This window comes from Callorhinchus milii, unplaced genomic scaffold (assembly GCF_018977255.1).
Source record: "Callorhinchus milii isolate IMCB2004 unplaced genomic scaffold, IMCB_Cmil_1.0 Scaffold20, whole genome shotgun sequence".
NCBI lineage: Eukaryota > Metazoa > Chordata > Chondrichthyes > Chimaeriformes > Callorhinchidae > Callorhinchus > Callorhinchus milii.
Genome location: NW_024704761.1, coordinates 8,309,050 through 8,331,078, shown reverse-complemented (window position 1 = coordinate 8,331,078; position 22,029 = coordinate 8,309,050). Strand labels below are relative to the sequence as shown.

General features: G+C 43.1%; 1 protein-coding gene across 6 annotated transcripts in view; it reads left to right on the top strand.

The window, feature by feature from the left end:
* The window catches only part of LOC103175462 (matrix-remodeling-associated protein 7), a 51,392-nt gene that overhangs the window by 27,693 nt on the left and 1,670 nt on the right, over positions 1-22,029 (top strand). The window contains exons 2-5 of one of the 6 annotated variants that reach the window (XM_042342342.1): positions 3,413-3,464; positions 6,583-6,682; positions 10,969-11,041; positions 21,092-21,154. In XM_042342342.1, coding sequence (XP_042198276.1) covers positions 3,413-3,464; positions 6,583-6,682; positions 10,969-11,002 — 186 coding nt within the window. In that variant the 3' untranslated portion in view covers positions 11,003-11,041; positions 21,092-21,154. Of the gene's footprint in view, positions 1-3,412; positions 3,465-6,582; positions 6,683-10,968; positions 11,042-21,086; positions 21,618-22,029 lie in introns of those variants that run through there. The other 5 variants (XM_007888524.2, XM_007888525.2, XM_007888523.2 and 2 more) reach the window with 5 other exon arrangements.

Sequence of the window (22,029 nt, the reverse complement as noted above, 5' to 3'; positions counted from 1 at the left end):
CCTCCCATCACACGTTAGTCACCAATTATTTACTGGAATAGAGGAGACTGGTCGAAAATGTGTCCTTGTAGATCTTTGCCCTCTGTAAGAATGTCCTTGAGTAGCTGATCGTTGCATTTGCAGTTGACTGAATACAAAATTTGGCCTGCTGGAGCCTCTTTGATTCCAGAATAATCTTCAGAGACCAAAGCCCTTCCCCTCCCCCCACCCCGAATCTTCTGTGTTGTCAGGTGACTCGTACTGCTTTCAGCTCTCTGCTGTCTGGGAAAGTTCAGGATAATTCCCAGTTAATGCTTGATGAAACGTCATTGATTCATGTGGTCACGTGGCTTATTAATCGCAAACTCATTAGTGCTTTGCTAATGGTTTTTTTTTCTTTAGGCTTGAGTGTATTTTGTGTCAGATGTGCAGGTTGAACTTGTCATGGGTGGGTGGGGGGGGGAGTGGCGTTGTGTGAATCCAGCCTTGATTCTGTACGATTCTCTGAAACGCATGATGACATTTTTAGTAATGTTCAGCCTGTAAAAAGCAGCGTTTGGCTGCTAGGGATCTGGTCTGCTGAAGCGAGTAGGATTGTTTGATATTAACAGCCAAAACTGTACGGGTTGCTGGCTTCCGTTTGTACAATACCAAGAAACAGTGGCGTGAGACTTGAAATCTTACCCATTAAAGTGTGTACCATTCTTAAGAAAACACAAATCTCTACTAATATGGTTCAGTAACCTAAGGGTTATCTACCTGAGCTATCTTCTCTTCTTTCTCTGCTGTAGGGAAATCCAACGTGATTGTCAGGACTAGGCCATATGGGCAATCGTGGTTCAAACCCTGACACTTTGCTAGGCTGCCTCACCTCATTCAACTTTTAGGCTGGTTTTTATAATACATTATTTATATTCCTCTGCTATTAGAAGCAGTTGGTGTTTTTTTCTTTTCTCTAAAGATTTTCCACTCTAAGACTCATTCAGACTTCAAAGCGACCCTCATCTCCAACAAATATCTGTTCTCGTTTCTCTACTATTTCAACTACAAAAGCAAAAAATGTCGTTGGGGCATATTAGCCAAAATTGTTTAACAATAATAATCCTTGCATTTGATATAGCGCCTTATCATGTCGTCAAGACATCTCAATGCGCTTCACAGGATACACTATAAAGTGATTTGACTGTATTTGTGGGGCGAGACACAGCCTTCAGTTTGCACGCAGCAATGTCCCACAAACCGGCAGGGAGTGAGTGACCAAGTTTTGGGGGAAGGTTGTACCATGGGATCTTTAACATCCACCAGAACAGGCAGACAGGATCTCGGTTTAACATCTCATATGAAGGATGGTACCTCTGAGAATGCAAAACACCCCAGCAATGCACTGGAGCGGCAGCTTAGACTATGTGCGGCTTGAACCCACAACCTCAGAGGCAAAGGTGCTACCATTGTGCCTGACAGATACACAAATATGCAGACTCTAGTTTAAGTTGCAGTAGTTTGACACACAAAAATGCCCTGTTTAACTTTTTTTTGATGAAGTTCATTTCTCTCCAGTCGAGGGATTGGATCATAAATATGGGTTTGGCCTCTGCACCAAGGTCCGTACATAAATGGTCATTTCCAGCTAGTGATACTGAATTGGTTGAGTACAGAGCTGAACTTGTCAAATTGTAGGCATACAAACAATATAAGCAAAACATATTCAATAGCTGAGTACCCAGCAGTGTGGAAATATCATTTTGACTAAAGCATCTGATAATAACAGAACTTAAACTAGTGAAGTGTTAAAAACTAGGAATTATATTAACGAGAGCCATGTTCACGTCTCTCTTTTTTCCCGTTCCCTCTCCGATCTTGTTCCAACAAGAACGAGAGATGGCACTTTCTGTCAGGATTTGAAAAGAATGGGGTGGTGGTGGTGGGGGGAACATGGATCTGTAGACTAGTTTGGAATAACCTCGAAGCTGAAAATAATGCGCAAAACACTATCTAATAACGCATCCAACAACAACAACAACAAGATTCCATTTATAGAGCGCCTTTCACGTCAGGAGGACGTCCCAAGGCGCTGCACAGTTGGGTCATGACCCGAGCAGGGGGGAAATGGTCAGGGTGAGGGGAGGGAAGGGAGGGAGAGAGGAGGGGGGAAATGGTCAGGGTGAGGGGAGGGAAGGGAGGGAGCGAGGAGGAGGAAGAGAGTCGAGAGGGGAGCTGAAGGCACGGTCAAAGAGAAAGGTTTTGAGACCGGCCTTGAAGGAGGAAAGGGAGGAAGCAAGGCGAAGGCACTGGGGATGGAGTTCCAGAGCCTGGGGGCTGAGAGGCTGAAGGCCCGACCACCGATAGTAGGGCGGTTGGGGCGGGGGACGTGGAGCAGACCGGAGCCAGAGGAACGGAGGGTACGGGCAGGTAGGTAGGGGGATAGTAGGTTGGAGAGGTAGGAGGGAGCAAGGCCGTGAATGGCCTTGTAGGTGAATGAGATCTTGAATCAATCCTTAGCCAGTGGGCGACAAGATGTGTCCGGCTGGTGCGACAGTAACGCTGCAAGTTCTGTGACCTGCCTGTGGAGGAGGTCCGAGGAGAGAATCCAAGAAAAAAAACACAAATGGGTAGGCGTTCCAATGGGCTTTTGGCTGGCTAAACAGTTATCGATATGGCCAAGACCTTGTGATCCTGCATTCTTTCTCAATGGATCATTTTTGCTAAAATATCATGCAAGACCTTGTGTTGATCTGGAAGAATGCACTGCATAATAATCCTTTCATTTGATATAGTGCCTTTATCACGTCCTTGAGACATCTCAAAGCGCTTCACAGAATATTCAGGGATTACTATGGAAGACTTTATTACTAGTCCCAACCTTACTCTGTTCCTTGACATTTCAAGCTTCCCTCATTGGGTGAGGCCCCCAACAAACCATGAGTTTTTTTTTAAGATGACGATACCTAATATGGGCGATTGTTGTATTCTCTTTATTTCGGGAATGTCATTTTTAAAAATAGTCTTTCTACCTGTGACTCACTGAATTTTTACAGCCTAGTTTGGAAACTGTTAAACACATTGCTTGGCATTTCAGAAATCTGAAGCATCTCGTAGCTCGTGAAGATGGAGAAGGAGGGGTGGAGGGGGTGGGTTAGCTCAGGGAAAATGAGCTCACTCCCTTCAACAGTAATGCCAGAAATGGCCCTCTCTTTATCATTGAATAGAATCTTTTAGCTAAAATAACACTAAATATAGGAGGAGGTATTCAAGCACTCTGGGGCACTACCCTTCGTGAGGGGCTCTGTACGAATGATTGCTATTGTATTCGTGAGCATTTTTCCCAGCCCTGTTGCCTCATACCAAACCCTAAACAACAGAACTGCTCATTGATCACGAGTGAGTGGGTGTAGAGCCGTGTGGTTTTAATTAATTTTCTTTTCTTTTCATCCAGGAAGAGGACGTAAAGGTTGAAAACACTAAGACATCACTTCCTGCTGACAATGGTGAGTTATTAAACATTAAAATATTTAATGTCTTAAACAATCGAATTGTTTTTTGACTAACACAAATTATCAGACTTTCTCTTTCTACCCCCCTTTCCCACCCTCTGAATTTCCCAGTAATGAGGTACCTTTTTATATACCAGTCACTCATTGACTGACAATTTGTTTCCCCTCTTGTTTGCTAAACACTCAACGTGTTAATTCAATCGTCAAATGGATCATTGCACGACACGGCAGATGGTGTCTCTTCAGACGTAAACAAATTCTGGAGGTTTTACAGCAGTCGCTGCTAAATCCAAATCGCATAGAAAATTACATGCATAGATTACACTTGATGCAATAATACCTCAACTGACCAGTCCTAATCTTGCTGTTGTGTTTAGCTGGGTTACTAGTATAAATAAGTGCACTGTTATGACTATCAGCCCCCGCCCATTATGAGTTTATATAGTTTGCTTTGGTACTTGTTAAAAATTGTAGAATGTTCTCTTTATTGAGGGAACTCAACTCACACCAGTTGTTGCTACCTCAGGTGCATTAACCTTGCATGAAGTTCTGCTGTTTTCCTTTGTGTCCAATATTAGATAAATGCACCACTCTGTGCTATTGGAATATTAGGCAATTTGCTCACTTGTGCTGTGTTTGAGATTGAATCTCCTGCTTTGTGTACTCGCCAGCAACAAAACCATATCCTCCCTTTCCTGAGGCTTTCATTATGATAGGCAAAACAAACTGGGTGGCGGAGGGAGAAGAGGGTTTTCCCAACTTCCGATGATGAGCTGAAACTGGTGTGTGCTTGAGCTGTCTGCAGTAAAGTTTTGAGGAAACTTTCCCGTATCTATTAACTAAGGGTAGTGTATTAGATCCTAAATTTGATAGAGCACCTTTCATCTTGGGAGTACATCTCAAAGTGCTTCACAATAATCACTGAAGTGTGGTGACTATTTCTGTATGGGACTTGTATAAAGGCTATCCTTATTTCACCAGCTTCTGTTGTGATTGCAGCCAGGAAGCCCTTGATAGTTTCCTTAATAATGTTTGGGATTATAATTGACTCATTCTGTCATAGAAGGAATTTTTCCATTCCAGGCCATCAAAGCATTCCCAATTTTGGCAAAAGCCCTACTGAGTGTTCTGGGATCACCAACCTGTGTGAAGGGCGCTATATAAATGCACGTTGTTGTTGTTGTTGTTAGTCCAATTTAATTTGTCTCCAATATCACAAAACTTGAATCTTATACTATTGTAGGTCTGGACTTTGATGCAGTCCTTTAAAGAGCTAATGGGTCAACAGAGCAGTTTGTGAGAATGAATTAACTGGAGAATATCCAGTTTTCATTATATTCCTGGCTTTGTTGGCTGAATCCAGCGACTGAAAACTGCAGTCTAAACAGGTTCTGAGGGTTAAACCCAGGCCATGTAATTGCAGTACTCGAGCATACATCAGCAGTGATGATTATCCTAAATACTGCAGCGATATCAGCAATGACTATTCGCCCATCACCCCAGGGCTTAATGCAAAGTGATTGATACGGGAAGACTAGTGGAATAAGCAGGTTGCTGTGTTCTAGATGGGGGTGGGGATGGTGGCCGCATAATCTAATTATTGTGGCACGGTGTCTTGTGCTAGAATACCATGCACATCCTGATAAAGCTTCCGGCTTTGTTTCGAACAGTCCAAAGTTCAAGCTGCAGCTTTTTTTAAAATTAAATTCGAGCGCACATAACAACAGTCCATCCAGTAACAACAACAAAATTACATTTGGATGCCTTCAATTCAATAGATGATTCTATCTGTTTTTTTTTCTATGCTGCGTTTTTTTTGAGGATAAGCTTCCCACTGTGTATCAGATTTTAGTGAGCTGTTTATTTAAAGGATTTTCCATTGAAATTTAGGACAACCGTTGAAACTTGTTGAGCAAGGAATCTTGCACTCGTAGTAGATGCTGTCTAACCCCCTTGTAGGCTGCCCACAACCACTTAAGTGCACTGCTTAAGGCCTCCCTACTTCCGTGACCACCTAACCCCCTACCAACCTGTCTGCTCAGCGGGCTCTGGGCTGTTTCATGTCCCCCACCTTGCCTGTTCCACCATTGGCAGGCGAGCCTTCAGCCTCTCTGCCCTCACCCTCTGGAACTCCATCCCACAGTTCCTCTACCTCGCCCCCCTCCCTTGCCTCCTTCAAGACTTGTTCAAGAGCCTCCTCTTCACCTGTGCCTTAGGTCACCCTCCTACCCCTCACCACCCACCACCCCTCCTGATCCCAACCACCAACTCAGGTGTAGATCCCTGACTGTCCAGTGCCTAGGGGAATCCTTCTGACGTGAAAGGCACTGTACAAATGTAATTTGTTGTTGTTGCTTGTGCGGAAAACATACCTTGTGTGGTGGTGAGTTGGGGGGCAATAGGCTGGTCAGGGTGCGAGTGTACCCTTTTTCTAACGCTAAAGCTTAAAGAACTCTTTGCAATCTAGTGAACGATCTACAGATGTGAACTGATGGGTTTCCTGATACTCTTTATGGGTCGGCCAACCCTCAGTGCTTTGTGTCCAGAAATAAGTTGTAGAAATTTTTATTTTTTTAGCAGGAAATTGAAAAGATCAGACTTCTATTAAGGTAGCCAACCCCTCTCCCTTCCCCCCAATAATGAGGTCACATTGTAAGAAGCCATGGTTGATATTGGCGTATTGCTGGAATTGAACAAGACAAAACTGTAGCTTAACAAGATGAACCAGGGAACACAACTGAGCCTGCAGAGAGACTATGCTTACCTTCTTGTGTCTTCCCTCTCTCTCTCCCCTCACCACCACCTCCGCCTCAGTTTTTGTGAGAGTAGGTTTCATTTCTAGACCATGCAACTATTTATATTTAACTTCGGAACTGCATTCCACAGTCCCTCCGCCTTGCTCCCTCCCTGGCCTCCTTCAAGACGCGTATCAAGACGCTCCTCTTTGGCCACCCTCCATGTCCTCCACCTTTCTCTCATCCCAAGCCCCCCATCCCCGGCTCGGATCCAAATCTCTAATTGCCCAGTGCCTTGGGACGTCCTCCTGACATGAAAGGCGCTATTACAAAATGTAATTTGGGATTGTAATGGTTAGTTTTTCTGTACCATTCAGAAGGCCTAGTTGATGACGCTCTCAAGTACAGTCCTGGCAAGATTCGAGGCAGCCACTATGAGAAGACTCTGACCAGAGAAGAGCTGGAGGAAGAACAAAGGTATGGAGACGGAGCCACACTCTGGCTAATTGTGCCCAGGACAGTAACCGACAGAAGCTGAAAAGCTGATTCTTAGTTTTTTTTTAACATAGAATCTTATTTTCCTTAACTTTGTTTCACCTGAGTCTCTTCTAGTTTTTTTTTCTCTCTGATTTTCTCTGTGTAATTTTCACTCTCCTCACTCCTTCATTTATCCCCCCAAACCCCACCCCACAATCTCATGGTCCTTGCTGTGCGGCCATGGAGTTATATTTTACGAATTTTCAGCCCATCCAGCTCTCTCAATGGGACCATCTCAAAGCTATATCACTGTCTTCCTTCTCCCCCCACCCCATTCTGTTTTTAATCTAATTCTCTTTTAATTACCTTTTTGTGTGCTTAACTCTGCTTCAATAACTGCTAGTGATGGATAATGTGTGTGTTCCAAATAATCTTTTATTTTGAAATAATAGCATTAACCAATACATGTCTAACCAATAGAGCAGGCTGGTTCTTTCTTGAGAGAATAGGCAGCAATGGAAAAGTCTGAGGTAATGAAAATGGGGATCGATGTTACATGATTGATGTGTTGTACCAATTCAGCGAAGGCTCCTTTGTGTTTTGTTTTCAAAATAGATAATGATGCTTCAGTCATTATAAACTGCAATTAGATATTATTGGCAATGGGAAGGGGGGGGGGGGGAGTTTTTTTTTTCATTTTGATTTCAAAGCAAGCATTTAAAGCTGAATTTCCCTTCCCACACACGCACACTGAACTGATCCAATTAAACTTTTCTCCTTGATCTGTTTTGCCATTCATGCTAATGTTCCTGGAAGATTTAAGTTCATCTTCTGCATAGATAGTCTGGATAAGATAATGTGGCATATTGTCAACAAAGTTGTGTCTAAAGCGGTCTCATTTTCATTCCATATCTACCCAACAAGCAATGAATTCACAGCACACCCACCTCAGTACATAAGTTGCATTATTTAAGAACCTGTGTTTCATTCATTGAGCAAATGGACAGTGTTAAAGATAATGCTGGTAAAAGGCTGGCCTCGGAAGTAAATTGGATGTAAATTGTCACATGCACAGAGCTGCTTCTGTACACTTCAGTTTTGGTGAGTGAGAGTCCATGTGTGAACAACTTCCATCTGTATAGTGCTCTGCCCAAGACAGGATGTCCTTAATGTATAAGAATGGAATACATTCTTTCCTAAGAATGGAAGAGGTGAATACTGGCCAAGACGTGGGCGTAACTACATTAGACCAAAGGCAGTCCTTTCTTTTCTTAGTGGTTTTAGACCAAAAAAGGTTTTAGTTGAGCACTTTAACTATTGGATTCTTTAACTTAGACTAAGAGGCAAGTATCTTCAACAAAATACATAGCTCTTTGACTCAATATGTCATCTTTCACCTCCCCAGCTCAGGTACCCAGCAGTGTCGAGTACTTTGAGATGTCCTGATGTGAAAAAGTGTTGGGTAAATATGTATTGTATTCAATGCATCTTTCCCCATGGAAACTCAATGGCATCAACAACTTGTATTTACACAGCACCCCTCACACAGGCCAGTGTCCCAGTCAGTTGGGTCATTGACAAGTTAAGCTGAACTGTCAGTTGAGAAGGAACAGACCTGCAGGGAGGGAGATCCAAAGGATTGGGGTGTAGCAGCTGACGTCTAAAATCATGAGATCATCAAGCATTGAATCCATCTTATCTGTCTTAAGAAATGTGCTGTTTATCTATTTGAAGGAAATGCCTTCATGGATAATCACTCGCTGTCTCGACTTCACAATTTTACAGCCGTAAGGAAAAGAAGATTTCAATTCGTTGTGCACGTGTCTTACTAGTGGGACTTAATCAGATTAATTGTTCGTATCACTTGCCCCTATTTGAGGTCCTATTATATTAAAAAAAAGTAGCCTGGGATTTAGGATGATTTTCTACAGTGCATAGCTGCTGAACTTGATAAGACTTGTGTGAGTTGAGGGGTCCTTTAGTCAGATGTATCTTTGTGCCAAACTCAACGCTTAGATCAAGACAGCTGCATCCAGGTCCACTTGAAGTCTTTTTATATTTTATTTCCTTGCATTTTTTGGAGCTTGAGGAAACCCCAAAAGCTCAATATAGCTTTGGCTGCTTTAAAATAAATTATATATCGCATTCCCCTCCTTCTCTCCCCCCCCCGCCCCACACAACCCCTCTCTTGAGATTCAATTTACCAGAATATTCAGTGACTTTATTTCCTGATTCCCAGCAATTGGAATCCTTGCCCTGGAATGGATTGCTATGTGATGTTGACATTTTCCTAGATGCCGATCAACTTTTTACATGGATAGGGTAATTTCTCACCAGCCTCTCTCGCTCTCTCTCTCTCTCTCTCTCTCTCTCTCTCTCACACACACACACACACACACACACACACACACACACACACACACACACACATCTCAATGCTATCATTGGGACATCTTCTGCCTTTTTCCCACCCATTTTTCTATCTCCTCTTCTGGGCACTCCTTTCATTTCCACTGAGGGGTGGGGGGGAAGGAATGGTTGTAAAAGTGCTGGTCAACCTACAGTAGCTTCACCAGCTATTTGAACTTGAGGGGGCATCAAGGCCAAGAGCAATCTTGTTCTCACTCAATGGACCCCTACATGGGATTTTTGCACAATGATCCCTGGATAGTCTCAGAAACATGAATCCTGCAGTGCCCAGGCCAATTGGCTGCTGCGTTTGCCCACAAAATATCCAGTCAATTTACTTTAGAGTATAATTCTGCAAAACACTTTGAGATGTCTTTAAGATGTGATAGTGCTATATCAAATGTAAATAATATTATTATTGTGGTGTCCCAACCACTGTCCGGCTGCATATTTGGATAACTCCATCCAGTATTTGAACTTGTGTAGAAGATTGCTTTAACATCAAGACCATTGAAGAATAAAATCTTCATTTTTTGACCGAATCCCTGTAAAGCCAACTGAATGGTTGATTTGAATTGCATTAAGCATCGTTAACCTCAAAATATCAATGTCACAATGCCTTAATGTTCTGTAGTGGTAAATTACAATAGAATCGAGCTTCTTGAGACCTAAGGACTAATCAAATATGCACCAAAGCCATTTACCCTGCAGGTTTGAGTATTTGTAATCATTGGTCAGAGAAACAGATGGCAAGTAATGTGATTGGTAAGCACTCGGGGATAGGAGGCTGTCTGGTCAGTTAATCCCGAGTCTAATGTTAAATCCAAGGTGGGAAAACGGATACAACTAGTTTGCAGGGTGTTATCACTGAGAGCATTTTGCTGGTTCTTGCAGGTCCTTTACTTTGGGGTGGGGCGGGGAAGCTGTAGCACTCCTTACCAGAGCAAGAGAAACATGAAGAGGCTTTAAGGTGCTGTTGTATTGAAGTCTAGTGTCCATTGAAAGGAAGGTTCTTTTTCAGTTGACATACATTGATACCCAGGTGAAAATTCAGCCAGCATGTCTCCTTCAGATGGAAAGAGAATTGCTTGCCTCTGCCTTCGGAAGCCTTGCGCCAGCTGCCTGTCGGGGTTGTGAGGGAGTTTCTGCTTTCGGTGGAGCGTGTCCTGGTGGATGCATTGCTTGACACATGTCTCTGGGTTAAATGGTAGACATGCCAGCAGGGAGACCCACCACTATTCTGCCAGTGATGAGATGCAACACACCAACAACTTGTATTCATACAGCACTCTTCACGCAGGGTAGAGTCCCGGAGAGCTTCACAGTGGCGGAGTCTGACAATGAGCCAAAGGGAGGGGGAGGTAACCATAAGCACGATCAAAAAGGAAGGTCTTCAGGTGGAATTTGAAGGTGTGAAGGAAGGGGTCGATGGAGACTCCAGAAATTGGAGCAGCCAAAACCCACTTGCTCTCGATGAGGGAGGGGAGCAAGACCACATGCTTTGTGATTGTTAACTAGCAGTTTTACCAGGATGACTGACCTGTTCCTGGGTTCTCTTTAATCCCGAACGGTTGCTTGGGGTGCATGCTAACTCTTTAATATTCTCCTGTGTGAAGGACAAAATGTGTTTTCAATGCAAGTGTTACGACCTAATGGACTGAGAATATATATAAGCCTTTATTGTTACGATAACATTTATCTACATGATCAGCTTTTACTGCTTTGTACACTGCGTCACGTCATTGTTTATTTTAAACTTTGAATTGCAATTTTTTTTTGTTGCTTGAAAATGCATAGGTAAATGGTAACCATTATTTAAGTGTTTTTTTTTTGTGAGTTATGCAAAACCTTTTTTTATCACTGACCTTTCATTGCAGGGTTGAGTTAACCCCTGACCTCACCTCCGTCTAGGTTCTAGGCCTGATGACTATTTCTGTAAGCAATTTATTGGTAAGGTTCTTCTTTACTCTCAGTACGCCCCGTCCCGTGCATGTTAACCCATCACGTAACAGCCACTGTCTCTCATTCTTCCAGTCTCGCCTGTTCAACAAATTAACCCTCTGTAACCAGGATCTATTGCAAACCTGTATCAATCCATCACTTGCCAATTAATGTGGTGTTTTGTGGGCAGATGAATTGATCTGGTTCCCAGTGTAAAACAATTGAAATTGGGGAAGGGGGTTGGGAGTGGGGGGTGTTAACTGATGCAGATGAGCATTAATACAGGTTTTACCAGATCCTATTTCATGTGGGTTGTACAATATTTGGAAAGCAAATGCACCCTCTCCTTGGTAATTCACTTAGAATAAGACAAGTGCCCCTGTACCCTGCACTGGTGGTCGGTTGTTGGTCTTTGTTTTTTTTCCTCTCTCTCTCTCTCTCTCTCGCTCTTTCTATCTCTCTCTCTCCTATCTCTCTCTCTCTCTCTCTCCATCTCTCATCTGTGTTAAGAATGTCTGCTTATCGCAATGTTACATCGCAATGCTGTGTTTTTTTTGTTTAAATCCTTTGTTTGGGTTTATGTGCCAAGCCAGGATTGTTAAGCACCTTGGGACATCGTCCGGACCGGAAAGACGCTGTAGAAATAATTTTATCGTGTTTATCATGTGATAGCGAGATGATGCCAATTTTATGGGCAGTAGCAGATATGTTAACAAGTCCTTCCTTGTGAAAGGACGCCATTTATTTTTCATCAACTACCCTTTTTTNCTTCCTCCCTGTCTTCCCCTCACTTCCCCCTACCCAAACCCTCATACACTCTCCTGACTGATTGGCACCATTTGCCACTCGTGAAGGGGCTGGCAACTTTTGATCGGCCCTCTGACCAACTGCTCCAGACTAGTGCGGAAGAGGCCCTGGCCTTAAACTTGTGTGTTTGCTCTCCTCCCGGCCTTGTGTTTGCATCCAAATTATTAAGAGCTTTTATGAAACCACCGTTTACCCTCCTGGCTCAGGAAGCAGGCAAACGCTCGAAGGCCACTGCGAAGCAGGCGTGAGATATGCTCAAGCGATTGGGTGACTGTGACTCTTGAGATGGGCCTTGAAGGAGGCAATGGAGGAAGTGAGTTGAGGGGAATGTGGGACGGAGTTCCAAAGGGTGGGAGCAGAGAGGCTGAAAGACTGACTGCCGATGGCGGGGCAAGCCAGGCGGGGGGACGTGAATGTATGGCCATGAATTCGAGTAATTGTGGGAATGTAATTCACCCTCTGACCATTCTTCAGCTGTGATTAGAAGGAAACCTGTCGGTCAATGGCCATGACTTCATCACAAGCTTCAATTTTTTTTTTAAAAAAAAGCTTCGGACAAATACTTGAGGGTTAATACAAAGAGCGCCACATCAGATCTTAACTGATGTGCGGTTTTTAAATGTGCTGCCAACCAGGAACTGCTCATTTCACACGTGGGCAGCCAAGTGTATTAACTCCCAGTTAAAGATGTTCACCACACATGTGATGGGAACAACAGCGTTCTGTGAAAAATAGATTGGCTTGGCAGTGTTCAGTGGATTCTGCTGTATAACGGCTCCTTTTTGTTAGAATAATGTATCTTTTCGGGATTGTCCTTTGTGCAGGATCAGTTGATTGTCGGTTGCATTTCAGAACGACTCATCTTATCTCGGCTCTTCAGCTTTTTATTTATGTCTGCTGCCCAGTGGCCTTGTTTGACAAGTTAACATTTCCTGAGAGACTTGTCGTCTTTTAAAATGCACGCAATCTCCATCGAGCTGTAATTGTTTCCGTGCTAGTTGGTTGCTGACCACAAAAACTACAGTGATGTATTAAATCATAGGAAATTAAACTCCCTACATACACCGAGTAGAGTAAACAATTTGTGGTGATGGTCGCAATAATATATGATCTTTGCTCTTGTAATGTCCGTTTTGATGTAGATAACCTACAGGCCTCTGAGTAAGTTGCAAATAATCAGAAACTAGCCTTTTGCTTTTTGTACTGGCCACCGTGTGTCTTGCCACATGCAATGCATGGTGTGCGAGTTTAACTCACCAGCGCTGTGCTGTGTGGATGAAGTCATTGGGTCTGGATGGAGGAAAGGAAATGATTTTTAGCAGACGCAGTGCATGAGAGATATTAGTGATCTGCATAAAAGCGAGTTCTTAAATGTGTGTTTAACTGAGTAATTCTGTCTCCACAAAGTGAGTGTTTTCCATGATGATTGAAGGATGCAGTGGACAACCAATTAATTATCCTTCCTTGGTTAATCATAGTAATAATAATCCTTGCATTTGATATAGTGCTTTTCACGTTTTCTAGACGTCTCAAAGCGCTTCACAGAATATGCTGTAAAGTGAATTGACCATATATTTGTGGGCGAAACGCGGCAGCCAATTGCGCACAGCAGCGTCCCCACAAACAGTCATGGATTGAAAATGATCAATTTATTATGGTTTTCTTAAGCATTGTTAAAACTGATTGAAAACCAAGTCTGCTTTGTTTCATCTAAAGTTATAAAGTTACTGTTTGCAGGCTTTGTAGAGGATTTAGCATTTTGTGCTTGTAATGTGATTTCTCAGTGCATCATATATATCTCTTCAAAATGAACAAGCCTTTGTTGAGCAGACGTACAATCTTCTGGGGAGGTGGGCCTCTCCTGTGGCTGAGAGGCCTGACTTCTTACTTGAGGCGGATTTGAGAAAACAGTTTGCTACAAGCTGTGCCAAAGTTTTAATGTTGCTTTGAGTTTGGAACATTAACTCCACCTTTCTTTAATTGAACAAGATGCTAATTTTGTGCTCCCGTATGTTGTCCTTTTGCACCTGCACATGGATTGCCTTTATTTGTCCACTTGCCGGGGAGTGTTTTGTACAGCCAGTGGCAGCTTAAGCTATGTCTGATGGTGCACTTTTTATCCTTTCTTCTCCCCCGTCGAAAATGGGGGAGGAGGGGCATTGAAAAGACCAGGTTTCTTGAGCAAGCAAAATGTAACTTACACTTGAGGGTGGTGGGTGTGGGGGGGAATATAGAAAGGGAGGGATGCCCAAATATGTATGAGATTCCAATGCAAATGAATCCAATGCAATGACCTTAAAGAAGATGCATAGGATGAAATAACACCCGGAAATATGGCTGAGAAGGATTGTTTGCAACAACACCCACAGGGGGGTGATGAAGCAATCAACGGGTTAAATGCCAGATTTGTGATGAAGGTAAGGTAATTGTGGACACATACGAGAAGAAGATGAGAGATACAAGTTGCAATGTGGGCATGTTTTGGTGAAGATATCAAAGCAGCCAATGTAAACTGGCTCTGTGATGAGATTAATCAAACTTCAACTTTAAGTTGAACCATCAGTTGGGAAAACCTGATTTATACCTTTGTCTCAATTAAAGCAATGATCTTAAAACGGAATTTAAAATACACTTTAATTTGACCTGGAAACTCACAACAATAATAAATTAGTCACTTTAATCCACGACTGTTTGTGGGACACTGCTGTGTGCAATTGGCTGCCCACAAAATAGTCAATTCACTTCAGAATATTCTGTGAAGCGCTTTGAGAAGTTTCGAAGACGTGATCAGGCGCAATATCAAACGCAAGGATTATCTATGACACCGGCTCTAACTTTTAAAAAAAAAGGATTTTCAAAACTTTGGAGGAATTGGCAATAAAGCTACGTAGACAAAAAATGTTGAGCCCCAGGTGAGTGCTGCAGATTTTCCACACCTGCTGCATTGCGCGTCACCACTGGAGGTCACTAATTGGATGCTGTTTGACCCAACACTTGAGACAAAAGCAGCAACGTGTGCAATAGAAGGCTGCACTCCTCTTAGGAAACCACAAGAGGACACCAGCCACTTGTTCTTCAATAGTGAACATTTTAGAAACGTGACGTACGGGGGAGGATGCAGATGATCTGCATCCTTTTCTTTTTGACCGTGCCTTCAGCTCCCCTCTCGACTCTCTACCCCCTCCTCGCTCCCTCCCTTCCCTCCCCCTGACCATTTCCCCCTTGCTCGGGTCCTGACCCAACTGTACAGCGCCTTGGGACGTCTTCCTGACGTGAAAGGCGCTCCATAAATGGAATGTTGTTGTTGTTGTTTGAAAATTTTATTGGCGTTTAAACTAAGCAGTTTTTAAAAAAAAAAGCAATTATTCAATTGTGTTTCTTCGGCCGGAGTTCTTTGTGGGCAACCTTCAGCAACTCGATTTAAAATTGTGGAGTCTTTGCTTCCTCCTTGCACTTCAAGTATAGTGACTTTCTTGCACTATACTTCACTCTTCCCCGCTCTGCTTTACGTCCACTGCCTCGCCCGCCCCACCATTGGCGGACAGTCCTTCAGCCACTCTGCTCCCACTCTCTGGAACTCCATCCTGCAGTCCCTCTGCCTTGCCCCCTCTCTTGCCTCCTTCAAGACCTCTTCGATCGTGCCTTTGAACACCCCACCCCCGTCCTGCCCTCCACCAACCCCGATCCCGACCAGCGCCTTAGGACGTGAAAGACGCTATTCAAATATAATATTTTTAGCTGAACATTTACATTTAATTACCAATCTGTTCATTTAAAGAAACATTAAGCTGTTAAAGCTACTGGCGCGGGGGGGGGGGAATCTTAGACAAGTTTCCTTACTCCACAGAGCTCTGTTTCCATAGCAGTAAGTAGAAACATCATTGTTAGTCGATTGGTGGATCACTTTCAAAGGGCAATCATTCCTTCAAAAAAAATCATAATAATGTGGTCCCTCAATCCATGACTGCTTGTGGGACACTGCTGTGTTCAATTGGCCTTTGCGTTTCGCCCACCAGCTATACAGTCACTGCACCTCGCAGTATATTCTATCAAGTGCTTTACGACGTCTCAAAGACATAAGACGCGATATCAAATGCAGGGATTATTATTACTGATGGCATACTAATGTAAACACTGCAACTAAATTCAAATGCAATCCAGCCCAATGGTGTCCCTATCCTTAATACTGTAGTATTTTGGCTTGAATTAGATTGGGCTTTATTTAAAACCTGGTCTAATCTTTGCGAGCTTAAATCTATTTTGGAGATGAGATCTCCTATTTTTTTTTTGGTGCACAGGGAGTGGGGGGAGCAAATCTCTCGTTGAATTCTGGTTCACAATCAGTGGAGCTTTAAATATTGTTACTGCATGATGGGCTTGGCCTTGGCTGGAGTATCAACAACCTAATGACATCCAGTCAATATTTCTTCCCTCAGTATGGGAAAGGTTAATAAGGGGAGTAGAACATTCAGCCCCACCTGATTACCGAGATATGTTTGAATCTCACTTTCTGGAATCTCAAATCTGTAGTAAACAGCTATAAAGCTCTAAGAGCCAGCTGTTGTTTTTCAACCTTGGGCACCGCAAGCGCTAACTTCCCGGGCCCAGGATCTGCTTGTGTTTGGGTTAATCTGTTTAGCCTTTTTTTCTGTTAAACTGAGTGCCTCAGAGAGCGATCAGCCTGGTAAACCTGATCCAAATGGACGTTTTGTCTCCAGCTTTGTAACCTGCGAGACTGCAGGTTATTTTTTTTCTCTCTCTCTCTCTCTGCTTATTTCAACGCCAGCCTTGTCTAAGCAACTTGCAGACAGATACACACGCACACGAGAAGGGATTAGTCTGCGATCGCTGGATAGTATCTGTTAAACTCCAATGGGTTCATTGAACTGTAAAAGCACTTGCAGCTATCGGACTTGCATTGCAAAAGCTCTGCCAAGCCGGCCATATCAAAATCAAGGCCGAGAAATGATTATGATTTTATTGGGAGGATACACGACTGCATTTTATTGCAATATCGTTTGCTGTGATATTAAGCTGCTGTGTGGGTCGTAGACTCATTAACCCAGGGGGTGAGGGGAATTATTTTTCACCAAGTCAAATTGCTCTTGTACTTGAGAGCATATTTCTGTGCAAACTTGCTGTTCTGCAGGCCGCTGGCCTTTGAGGGGGGGGGGGGTCAGAGAGTTCAATGTGGATGCGATTTGACTGGCTTGTGGGCTGTGGAGCAGTGGGCAAAGGTGCCAATAAGGTCACGGATACAAAATTGGGGTGTGAAGGCAGACACTCTCAAAGGCTTGATTATGTTTAACTGCCTTGTCCAGAAATATTTGACCATGTAATTTTTTTTTAATGTTTCCTCTCGCGCTTGTCTTTGGGATTTCAGCCTAAGTGAAAGGTGCTAATTTGGAATGAGCAGCATAGTGAATCGTACGCAGAATGAGACATACGTTCTTAGCCCCAGTTATGTTCTGCAGTGATTTCTCTCTAGGCTTTGCTGTCAAAAGGTTGTGGCCAGATCTTTTCCCACGGTAGATCAGGGCGAAGGAACAATGAAGACCTGAGCTGATTGCCTGGATCTCCCTTTGTATGTACCTGTTTTGGGCTCAAGTGAGCCGTGAGATTGACTTGAGGCTTAGGAAACAGTTGCCTGACCGCTGAACAAGGCAGTGGGAGTGGGTGGGGGGGTGGCGGAGAAGGGGGACAAGAGGAAGAAAGCAAAAGATGGGAACTGAAGACGACACATGATGGAACGGAAGTAAGTGTTTGCAAGCTTCATCGACTCAACTGGACTTCCCTCACGAAAGTGGTTGCTGCCCAGTGTGATGGTGAAAGCTTCAGTTTTTGTGAGGAATTAGCTTGAAGTTTAAAAAGCCAGTGAACGGAATAGATTTCAAATTTTTTATTATTAAACATTTTTATTTCCCATTTTGATTTCCAAGGGACCATGTGCGAGCTGGAATGACTTTACTTCTCTACGTGTCTGAGAATAGAAAAACATTTAAACATTTAAAAATGTTTCATCCGAGTCAACGTGGCAAACCAGGCAACTGCTGGCCTCTCTGCTCGGGCAGTTTTTTGTGCAAGCACCTGTACAGATTCATAGCTTTGTTGTTTTATTGCCTCGTTTTAAAATGAGGATGTGCACATATAAATGTGGGAACACTGCAGGGAAGAGGGATTGGAGTGTAACAGCAAGTATTGATTAGGACTGATCTTTAATGCTGATCCCCAGGTTCCAATTCTCTTCTGAACTAATAACTCCATGATCATTTCATGCGCAATGTTCAAACCAGAAGCTGAAGGCAGTTCACCCTTCCGAATATTCCACACCTGTACCCCTTGATCACCCGATATCGTAAGATTTATTTGACTTGGGTCTCGTCCTCACTGTGCACTGCCAAAATCTTCCTGCATGTGTCCGTCCACATTGCTTTGCTTGCCCTCACCTTTTCCCAGCATGATAGCGCATCCTCCCTGGGATACGAAACTCCTCTGGTAAGTTCACATTTTCTTTTATGGTGTCTGGTTCGAGTTTTCTATTTGCCAGTTGCTGTTCTTCCTTTTTTGGCACAAACCTGGATGTTGGAATTAACATGTGAAGCTAGATATTCACCTGTAGTTTCAGCAATGTATACCATTTTCCCCTTTTATATACCAAATGGAAGGATTATTATCTGACAAAATTCCTCTGGTCTTGTCCTTAAGACCATTAATTTGGAACCTGGGTTTCCCCAGTTTTATATATTAAAAAAACAGTTTTTTTAAAATGTAGAAAAATTGCTTCTAAATTTAGACAGAATTTTGTAAGGTCTTCAGCGTACGAGCCTGACCTCTTCCCACCCGGCTACCACACACTTGGAAAACTAATAAACGATGGTGAAGACTGATCAGCAGCAGGATCCCTGGTTCACTTTGCTTTCTGTAACCGAGGAAAGTCGGGGCCAAATTAGCCTCCAGCTTAGACTAGTAAACTCAAATGCTGGCCAGGATTCGAACCTGTGAGCATTTGGTCCATAAGCGGTAGTTACAACAACAAAATTACATTTATAGAGCGCCTTTCACGTCGGGAGGATGTCCCAAGGCGCTGGACAATCGGGGGGTCAGGACCCGAGCATGGGGGAGGGATGGGGTAGGGGTGAGTGAAGGCAGAGAGGTGGGAGGGCGACCGAAGGCACGATCGAAGAGGAGGGTCTTGAGACTGGCCTTGAAGGAGCCAAGGGAGGAAGCGAGGGAAAGGGACTGTGGGATGGAGTTCTAGAGTGTGGGGGCAGAGAGGCTGAAAGCTCGGCCACCGATGGTAGGGTGGGTCGGGTGGGAGACATGAAGCAGGCCAGAGCCCACTGAATGGAGGGAGCGGGCAGGTTGGCAGGGAGTCAGCAGGTCAGAGAGGTAGGAGGGGCCAAGGCCATAGAAGGCCTTGAAAGTGTGGGCGAGGATCCATGAGACACGTTGGGCTGCCAGCTTCTGGTTTAAGTCTTCAGGTGTAAGGCTTCTGGTTTCTTAATCATTTTTTTAACCACTTTGAATGATCTTTAATTAAAGCGTATTTGCCTTTCCTCAGCTTGAAAGATGGGTTGTATATATCCTTCATTGTAATGTTTATGGGTAAATTGGAAGTCAATCTTTTCCTTGAATGCAATAACATTCCAAGCTTTACTAGGGGGAGGTTTGAAATGGTTGAGTTTGTGTTAGATCCTTGGAGATGGTAAGTACTGATTGTTTTGTAGTGAACAGGCCTGATTAAAATGTATTTTACAAACATTCCTTCAGCTAAGAATTATACAAGGTGGGGAAGAAAGGGCTCACAGAAATTTCCAGGAAGGAAAAGTCGGAACATTTAAAAGAATTTTCTCTTGGGAAATAAACTTCCAGATGACCAGCTTGAAAACTAAGGCCATATTTAAGCATTTGACAAATTCTGGATGTTCTGAAATGCTACAAATCTGGACCCAGGTGGAATTTCTCTCCAGGAATATGCAAGGCACAAACTATCCCTTTTCACCATTAGGATCTGTGGTTAGTCAGTCCAGGGGTGTGTTCAACTCTGAGTTTCCATTAGGATGGCTGGTGTGAGGGTACTCCGTGTTGGAATGAAACACAGATGATTGATGGAGCTTTTACTCTATGGTTAATATGGATGTCTGCATGTGCGAGTCAATCATGATTCTGAAAGTCCAAACTGCACATCACTGACATCCTTCACTTTAAAGGGTTGTGGATTCTATTTGCCTTCTCCCTGTTAAGCAGGTTTATAAAGCTAGTGGTGGGGTGTATGTGAAACCTGATCCTTGATTGGAGAAAGATCTGATCTACAGTGTGTTCTCGATGTAGAGAAATGAAATGCTCAATCTTCTGTTCCAATGGGTATCAGTGACTTTGTAAAAGGTGCCTTTTTAAAAATTACTTACCAAAAAATACTTTTTTTTTTTAACAAATCGTGTTCTTGGACTCCTGCTTTCAACACTTAAAACATCTTGAACCTGGAGCTCCTTTTTTAGATTCCTGGAAGAGTAAACCTAATGGGGCATTTTTAGGTTTGTATATTGCCCCACTTTGAGCTGCTTTGCCTATTGTGATACTGAATCGAGCAGAGCTGGATGTTTGATTTACCCCTGTCCTGTGCGGAGCTTGTCAATCAGCTAAGAGCAATGGAAGTGTTAAAGTGGATTTGATGGCACTGCTCTTCTGCAAAGTGGAAAAAGGAAAGGGGCAGATTTCCAAATTGAAGTCCAATGACTCTGCTCTATTGCAGGTTTGTACAGATATTGGGGGAGGGAGGTTAGGTATTGAAGAGGGGTGACTGGGTTTTGAGTTCAGCTGTGATTTCTCCCATAGGTTAATAATACACACGCTCGCAAGTTAATCATTCTGAGTTAGCTACTGGAGAATTGATGGCAATTTGGAACACTACACAAGCACAGGTCCGTAGGGGAGAGTAAGAATGGTCTTAATCTATTATGCTCTTGGATGTTCATTTCATATGGAGGCATATTGGCTTTGAAGTCCATGATCGTGTGTTAAGAGGCTACCCACGCCAACGGTAAGCTTTTGTGCTCGATCATCAATGTGGTGACCGAGGCTGAATTTATGTTAAACTCTTCTGGAATACTAGTAGTTGAGTACCAGGATTTTTTTTAACGTTATTTAATAAACTTCAAGATCGCAGATTTCATTAATAACCACTTTTTTTTCTGGCAAATGCTTTTTTTTTTTTTTTCTTTGTAACTAAAGTATTTTCTTTTTCCAGAGCAGAAGAGTAGGACTGAATGGAGTCAGTACTTGCACAAGTGAAGATTGTCTAGCTGGCCGGGGCTTGAACGTTCTGGATGTCGAGCCAAAGTACCCATACACTTAGCTTATCCCCATTAGGGGGTGAAGCGAATAGATTCTGTGGTAGAATATTAGTATGCATTTAATTTGTAGTCATTTATAATTCACTCTGCTTTCAGTTACAGACTATATAATGCAGATTATCAAATACAGACAATGTTAAAATGGATATACCTTTATGCACAGCAAGCCTTATATCTTTGTGTAACTTAACGCAAGGCAACCATATTGTTTCGCACAGAAATCCATAACTGTTTGACCTGGTTGATAAACCGCAACGAAGACTTTGTATGGCAGGGTGTAGGGGTTTTCTCAATGTGTTTGCTGTTTTCGGGGCCGTTGTTGTTTGTAACCGTGGATTTGTAATTCCAAAACGGCGACATTTGCTTTAAACATATTACACATGTCATTATCTTTGACCATGTTTAATAAAGCCTCAAGAAGTTAACCGAGTGATGTGGTGTTTGATTGTCCAGTAATATCTTAAAGGTAATGCAGCTGATTATTGTACCAGTGATTGGCTTCCTATTCAAAAAGCTCAGCTGAAAGTGGGATTCACTATTTTGGGGGGGGGGTTTAGCATTGTGACTATTGCTAGATGTAATGAAAAAATGATTGATCACTTTGTGTTGAGATAAATTCTAATCATCTGTAAGGATGCGATGGCCTTGGAGAACCAGTTTTGCTATATATTAGCTGCTTCTGCACATAAATCTGTTTCTGAATTTGCTGTCCCCTCCAAGCCATGCTGTAACACCTGAATTCTTATCCAGGACTACACAGGAATCTTTACACAATGGTGTACTGATATTGATGGTCTTTATGTATATATAAATATTTTGCACAGTGTTGGGTTACAG